General features: G+C 33.7%; 1 protein-coding gene across 1 annotated transcript in view; it reads left to right on the top strand.

Annotated features, from left to right (window-relative positions):
* crb2b (crumbs cell polarity complex component 2b) overlaps positions 1-8,361 on the top strand; it is a 67,911-nt gene that overhangs the window by 40,409 nt on the left and 19,141 nt on the right. Inside the window, exon 9 of the mRNA XM_073819895.1 lies at positions 5,694-6,623. Within this exon, the coding sequence (XP_073675996.1) occupies positions 5,694-6,623 (930 nt within the window). The remainder of the gene's footprint in view (positions 1-5,693; positions 6,624-8,361) is intronic.

The following is an 8,361-nucleotide window of genomic DNA, read 5'->3' as shown; positions in this document are numbered from 1 at the left end:
GGGGAGAAGAGCCTTGGTGAGAGAGGTAAAGAAGAACCCAAAGATCACTGTGGCTGAGCTCCAGAGATGCAGTCGGGAGATGGGAGAAAGTTGAAGAAAGTCAACCATCACTGCAGTCCTCCACCAGTCGGGGCTTAATGGCAGAGTGGCCCGACGAAAGCCTCTCCTCAGTGCAAGACACATGAAAGCCCGCGTGGAGTTTGCTAAAAACACCTGAAGGACTCCAAGATGGTGAGACATAAGATTCTCTGGTCTGATGAGACCAAGATAGAACTTTTTGGCCTTAATTCTAAACGGTATGTGTGGAGAAGACCAGGTACTGCTCATCACCTGTCCAATACTGTCCCAACAGTGACGCATGGTGGTGGCAGCATCATGCTGTGGGGGTGTTTTTCAGCTGCAGGGACAGGACGACTGGTTGCAATCGAGGGAAAGATGAATGCGGCCAACTACAGGGATATCCTGGACGAAAACCTTCTCCAGAGTGCTCAGGACCTCAGACTGGGCCGAAGGTTTACCTTCCAACAAGACAATGACCCTAAGCACGCAGCTAAAAGAATGAAGGAGTGGCTTCACAACAATTATGTGACTGTTCTTGAATGGCCCAGCCAGAGCCCTGACTTAAACCCAATTGAGCATCTCTGGAGAGACCAACGTTTACCATCCAGCCTGACAGAACTGGAGAGGATCTGCAAGGAGGAATGGCAGAGGATCCCCAAATCCAGGTGTGAAAAACTTTATGCATCTTTCCCACAAAGACTCGTGGCTGTATTAGATCAAAAGGGTGCTTCTACTAAATACTGAGCAAAGGGTCTGAATACTTGGGACCATGTGATATTTCAGTTTTTCTTTTTTAATAAATCAGCAAAAATGTCAACAATTCTGTGTTTTTCTGTCAATATGGGGTGCTGTGTGTACATTAATGAGGAAAAAAATGAAATTAAATGAATTCAGCATTTAAGGGGGTCTGAATACTTTCCGTAAATTTTATTTTTTATTTTTTTAATTTCTGTAAAAAAAAAAAAAAAAAAAGCTTGTTATATTTTATTGTTTTAGTTTTTTTATTTTGTTATGTTTTAGTATATTTGTTTTCTTTAAGAATTACAACATTTCTATATCTGTTTTATACACTGATTCAAAAAGAGAGTTTATATAGAGCTGTTCAGATTAAGTCCTAAATCCTGAATGAAAATGAGCGTTTTCATCATGTGATCTGTATTTAGTAATCTAATATGTAAATATTCTACCCAGCACTGACGACATGATGCACGGTTTTTCCTCTGTAACATTTTACGAAGTTGGCAAATCCTCTGTATGATGCCTAGTGTTTCAAATCGGTTCAGATTTGGAAAGTGGTGTAGTTTATTCCAGCCTGTAGAGGCTGAAACGCTCCCACATGGACAGCACTCAAATCACATCTCCAGTAATGAGTGGATCCTCTGGCTGGCATGGAAAGCAATCGCTCAGGCCGGCCGGCCGGCGAACAGACAGACATTCCTGATGTCAGCACTGACAGGAGCCAGCTGGGACGGGAGGAGAGGCTCAGAGGATTATTATCCCAGCAGAGGGGGAGTCCTGCTGGACGCGTTCACCGTAATCACTCCTGGACGCTTGGTACCGAGAGGTGGATCCACTTATGCAAGACGGAAAAAACTAGCAAGCTAGAAAGAGAGAACTTAGACAGGGACCGAGAGGAAGAAATCGCTGGACGTCTGCATTGGAAACTGTCACCTGTGTGTCAGTGTCTGCTGCGTTTGGCAGGATGAGAGGACTAATAGTGAGAGTGATTTGCGGCGGGTTGCTTCTCCTGACAGGTAAAGCGGCGGAGCTTTCCAGAGGATTCCTGCATTAATGTCGAATTAACCTGCCGAAAAACGACTTTGGAACGAATATCGTACATTGCAGAATGTGTGCAGGGTTTTCCTTCAGTTTAGTTACAAAAGTACTGCAGCAAGTGATATTCTGACTTATTGTTTTTGCTTTGTTTTCCAGTACAAATATGCAACATGACATAAGACGGGTCTCGTTTTCTGAAAAAAAAAAGTGTCAGAATTAGATGAGCTTATGCATAACACCAAAAAAAATAAAAAATAAAATGAAGAAAAATAAAATGTTTTTTCTTATTTTTCTTGATTTAAAAATAAAGTTTTGATACATTTTGATCAATCAGAAAACATGACTTTTTATGTTATGTTGCATCACAAATAAATGTATCTTAATTTTAGAAATTAGATATTTGTACTGCACTTATTTTATTTGTTTTTATTAATATTTCTATTTTTTATTTGCTGTTTTCATCTTAATTTTAGTTCAAGGTTTAGTAATTTTGTTTTTTGTGTATTTGTCATTTTTATTATTTTATTTTTTAAATAAATGTTTATTTTCCTTTTTTTAAATTAAATGTTAGTTTTTAGCTTTCTTGTTTATTTTGTTTGTTATTTTAGTACTTCAACAAACTTAATGAAAATGAGAAATGTTGCCTTGGCAAGTAGCTTAAAGTTTTAACATTTTTAAATTTTTTTATATTTTTATTTTTTATTTCAGTTTAAGTACATTTAGTTTTAATAACAAATTGAACTACATTAAAATGAGAAATGTTGCATTTTCTAAGTAGCTTAAAATTTAAAAATGTAACATATAAAAATGTTAAACTTCAATTTATTTTTAATGTTTTATTACAGTTCATGCAAGTTTTACTTTTTAGTTTAGTTTATTTCAGTTACTTTAGTATATTAAGTTTAATAACAAATTGAACTAAAATAAATAAATGTAGCTTAAAATTTAACAAAATTATTTTAGACTTTTAGTTTTTTTTTTTTTTTTTTAGTTCATGTAAGTTAAACTTTTTATTTAGGTTTATTTTAGTTATTGTAATACATTCAGTTTAATAACAGATTGAACTAAATTAAAATGAGAAATATTTCCTTAGCAAGTAGCTTAAAATTTTAAATAGTAAAAATGTTTAACTTTTAGTTTTTAATTTTTTATTTTAGTTCATGTAAGTTTTACTATTTATTTTAGTTTATTTTAATTATTTTGATACATTCAGTTTAATAACAAATTGAACTAGATTAAAATGAAAAATGTTGCCTTGGCAAGTAGTTAAATTAAAAATCGTAACATTTTAACATTTAAATGTTTTATCATTTAAAATTTTTAGTGTTTTATTTTTATTCCAGTATAAGTTTATATAAGTTTTACTTTTTATTTTAGTTATTGTACTACATTCAGTATCTTAAAATGTAAAAATTACAACGAAACTAAATAAAAATGAGAAATATTACTTTGGCAATTGGATGAATTATTATTTATTTGTAATATTTTAGTTTAAGTTTCTATTGTTTTAATTTATTTAACTACAACTGCTTATAATAAAACAAGACTAAAGTACTAAGGAAGAAATCACTTTTTGTCTGCTCTAGATTTGTACAATCAGTATTGTTGCACTGCTAACATTGTTGGTTTATAAAGTATATACATGCCTGATCAAAGCATAGGTTAAATGATTAATATAGTTTGACAGCAGCACAGCTTCTTACATTTTGCATAGCATGTGCTATAATTGAGTTATAAAAGTCCAATTTTATTTGTATAGCACTTTTTTATTAGTTATATTAGTTATTTTATGTTATTTTAGTTTCATGTTTATAATTGCAAAGGAATGCAAAACATCTTGCATGCAACTACTGATTATGATAACTCACAGGAACGCTTGCACAGCAGCAGTGTGTGTTTGACACCTGCTGTCATCCACTGAGATGGACTTTCTTGCACAGCTGCATGTTCACATGCAATGCATACATTTGTTTAGTTTGGTCATGTTTACTGGTTCAGTGTTATCATTCACTGCAGTAGTTAACAGTCGTCCACAGACTAAACAAACAGCAGTTAAGTAGAAGTAGCATTTCCAACCATATGCTGACGTGCCAATCCTTTAGCAGGATTACATTATTAACTGATTAAAGACAGGATTAAAGTAAAGGCAATTACAAGTCAATTAATTTCCTTTAGTTCACTGCTCTGGAAGTCATTGGCTCTGATGTATTAGGGTATTTAGTTTATATTTTCAGTAATTTTTAGTTAGTTTTATCGATTTTGTGGTAGTAATTTTGTCTTTTTTTATTGTTATTTTATTTTAAATGTCATGTAATTTAGTTTTACTTTTTATTTAGTTGGAGTTATTTTAGTACTTCGACTTTAAATTTTGTCAAAATATGTATTTAATTTAGTTTTTTTATATTTAAAATTTTAGTCATTTTAAAAATATTTTTAGTCATTTGTAAGTGTGCGTGTATATGTATGTGTATGCCTATACATGTATATAGTTTTTGTTAATATTTTAAATGTATTTTAATGTAATTTTAGTTTTACATTTAGTTTTTTAGTTTTTATATTTTCTGTTTTAGTTTAGTTTTAGTAATTTTATTGTGTTTTTTTGTCAGTTTTTTATTTTATGTCCATTGTTGTAATTTTTAGTTTTATTTTTAATTTAGTTGTAGGTATTTTAGTACTTCTGTGTGTTTGTGTGTAAGATTTTATTTTAGTAGTTTTAGTGATTTTTAAATATTTGTAAAGTATTTTTGTATTATAATTTTAGCACTTAAAGTACAGTATAGTACCAATATGTAATATAAATGGTTATTATTACTATTATTATTTAACATTTTTCATTCAATTTATATATTATGTATTATATTTTATATATATATTATTTTTATGCCTTTTAATTGTAAGCCTAATTATTATTTTATTGTAGTTTCAATTTAGTTTTAGTAATTTAATTTTATTAATTTTTTTCTTATTATTTTATTTTAAATATGTCTATAGTTTTAATTTTTGTTTTATTTTTTAATTTAGTAGTAGGTATTTTAGTACTTCTGTATATGTGATAAGATTTTTTAGATTTCTTTAAATATTTAAAGATTTTATTTTAATATTTTACATTTTAAATTAAAATTTTTATAATAATTGTAGTAATTTTAGTACTTAAAGTACGGTATATGTTTATAAATGTTATATATATTTTTTATTAATTTTTTATTTCTATTTTAGATTTTATCTATTTTATTTCAATTGATGTTTATTTTATTCCAAGTAATTGCATTTTTGTATGGTTCTAGTTTTAGTTAACAACCTGGCTTTTACATTTTTTATTTATATTTCTGTTTTTTAGATTTTATTTCATTTCAGTTGATGTTTATTTTATTCCAAGTTTAATTCTATGACTTTTAATTGTAAGCCTTAATGCATGATGTTGCTATAAAATACAAAATAACTGTAAAATGATGGCGTTTTTTAAAAAGAATTTTTTAATAATAATTTTAGTTATAAATTGTTGTGTTTTTATTATTTTTAGTTTAGTTTTTAAATCTGTCTATATAGTTTTGAATTTGAATTTTATTTTAGTACATCAAGGTAATTTTTTTTTTTTACTTTTAAATTAGTTTTAGTAATTTTATTGTCTGTTTTATACAAATTGCATATAAAATAAATAACTATAAAATAACTGAATGTTAAATATAATATAATAATTAAATATATATTTTTTAATAAATTACCTAAGCATTAAGTAATAATCTATTTACTCATGCAAAGTTTTCTTTTTTCTTAATTCACATGTATGATGTTTATTCTGGTTGAATCTCTGTGCCAAATGCATCTCACAACCTTAGTCTGTGTAATTCCCTCTGTAGGTGTCGTGTGTGAGATTAACGTGGACGAGTGCGAGACCGAACCCTGTCAGAACGGCGGCCGGTGTGAAGATGCCATTAATGACTACACGTGTCACTGTCCACCTCCCGCGCCGGACCAGCTGCCCTGGGGCGGCCGCGACTGTGACGTCCAGCTGACGGGCTGTGTGCGTGACCCCTGCCAAAACAACGCCACCTGTGTGCCTTCACTGCACGAAGACCAGCATCAACACACCTGCAGATGCCCTTCAGGTTTTCACGGCGACACATGCGCAACATCCACCACCTTCTCTGTGACGACCGGAGGTTATCTGCTCATCGAGGTCCCGCACATCAACAGGACCCGCAGGCAGGCGGCATCGCAAGGGCTGAGCGTCCAGCTGCGGTTTAGGACGACCTTGCCGGATCTAATTCTCTTCTTCCGGGGAAGCCGAGAGCACTTTTTCATTCTGGAGCTAATCGGTGGAGATCTGCACTCTAGAGCCGAATCTGCAGAGTTGCAGCTCGCTGTGCAGTTAAGTGGAGATTTCAGCGATGGATTCTGGCACGAAGTCTCCGTTAGTGTTGATGAGAGACTCATTCTGACCTCGATATTGGATGGCGAGACCAAAGCTGATGATAGAAAAAGCAACCAACTTCTGTCCTTTCAGCCGCACGGTTTGGAGAAGGTCTACATTGGCGGGGTGCCGCAGGAATACCTCAATAAAACTACATCCAGGATGGGATTTGTGGGGTGTTTTGAGGATCTGCTGGTGGATTCTCAGCCGGTTCTTCCTCAGAGCTTTGGGCCGCAGACAGACGTCCAGATGGGGTGTGAGAAGAGCGACTGGTGCGGTCGGGATCCCTGCGCTGAGCGCGGTCGCTGTGTGGATCTGTGGTCAGATTACAGGTGTGACTGCAACAGGCCTTTTCATGGACACAACTGCTCAGAAGGTGAGGTTGCTTGTTAAATAACAGCTTGATGGAATAAATGTGTGAGTTTTCTTCCTTTTTGTGACTTTTATTTGTGAACTTGAATACTTATGTAATTGATGTACCTGAATGTACCATGAATTTATATATATATATATATATATATATATATATAAAAGTCGTTAATTTGCGAGAAAAAAGTCTTTAAATTTCGAGATTAAAGTCGTTAATTTGCGAGAAAAAAGTCGTTAAATTGCGAGAAAAAAAGTCGTTAAATTGCGAGAAAAAAGTCGTTAAATTGCGAGAAAAAAGTCATTATAATACGAGATTAAAGTCGTTAAATTGCGAGAAAAAAGTCGTTAAATTTCGAGATTAAAGTCATTATAATACGAGATTAAAGTCGTTAATTTGCAAGAAAAAAGTCGTTAATTTGCCAGAAAAAAGTCGTTAAATTTCGAGATTAAAGTCGTTAATTTGCAAGAAAAAAGTCGTTAATTTGCCAGAAAAAAGTCGTTAAATTTCGAGATTAAAGTCGTTAATTTGCAAGAAAAAAGTCGTTAATTTGCGAGAAAAAAGTCGTTAAATTGCGAGAAAAAAGTTGTTATTTTGCGAGAAAAAAGTCGTTAAATTGCAAGAAAAAAATGTCGTTAAATTTCGAGAATAAACACTTGTGTCATGTTGATTTCATCTGGTCGGAGAGCGTCAAGCAGCGTCTGCAGTGGCGTAGTTTGTAGAGAAATGCACACAGATGTAGCACATGGTACGATCTACTGGGGCTCAAACCTGACTTTTGCAGAACTCGCTTTTCTTCCTTTTCTCATCATGTCACATCGGAAAATTTGGAATCAACTGCTTAACGAGCATTTATAATAATGTATTAGGTATCAGGTATATGGCGTAGGCCTGTACCCACTTCTTTATCAGTCAGCTTTGCGTACACCCACTTCTAAATCCCCTCTGATGCGCACCATTCAGTAGTGCCCTGCATTAGCCAAAATCATGAGAGTCCACCACATCCAAAATGAAAAGAAGTTGTTTTTTTTACGATCTGAAATTTCTTAAAAGCGGGGAACCCCTGTAAACGTTTCAGTCCAAGCAGCCAATGCGTTCAAACAGCTCAAAACGGCTGTAATACAGAGAAAAATACAGAGTTGCGTCCAGATGTCAGTTATATAGGACATCTCTAAACATCCTGCTGTTGTCATTTAGTGTAGCCTATACATATCACTATTTTCACTGTAAATAGCATCTATGGCGGGTGCAAATCTGGCCGCGGACCAAATACGGCTCGTTGTTGAATTTCAAACGGACCGCATCTTGTCTTGGAATGTTGCAAATTATAAGTGGCCCAACGGTCATAATATACAAATCATGAAGTTTCAGGATGTCAACACAAGGTGACAGCCAGATCACGTATCAGTAAAACCCGAGTGACAACAATTTGCTCACTCACGAGCTACTGTCGTGACTTAAGCTCACAGCAGAAAAGCGCTACTTGTGTGAAGCCGCTGCACGGACCGTTGTATTCTTAGCTCTGCCTAAAGACTCGATCAGACGACCACTAAACAGCACTGTGAGAAGCAGAGCTCTGCGATACAAACCACAGATTCTGCGGTGATTTCAACTAGTTTTTACGGCAGATGAAAAAGGGCTGCCATTCCCAACAACACTGACGCAGAAAACAGCAGAAACACTGCTACAGCAAGAATCCTTTTAAACGCACAAATTGATAGCTATTTACAATGGATTTGCTTAAAGC

This window comes from Garra rufa, chromosome 15, assembly GCF_049309525.1.
Source record: "Garra rufa chromosome 15, GarRuf1.0, whole genome shotgun sequence".
NCBI lineage: Eukaryota > Metazoa > Chordata > Actinopteri > Cypriniformes > Cyprinidae > Garra > Garra rufa.
This window is presented reverse-complemented; position numbering and strand designations above follow the sequence as displayed.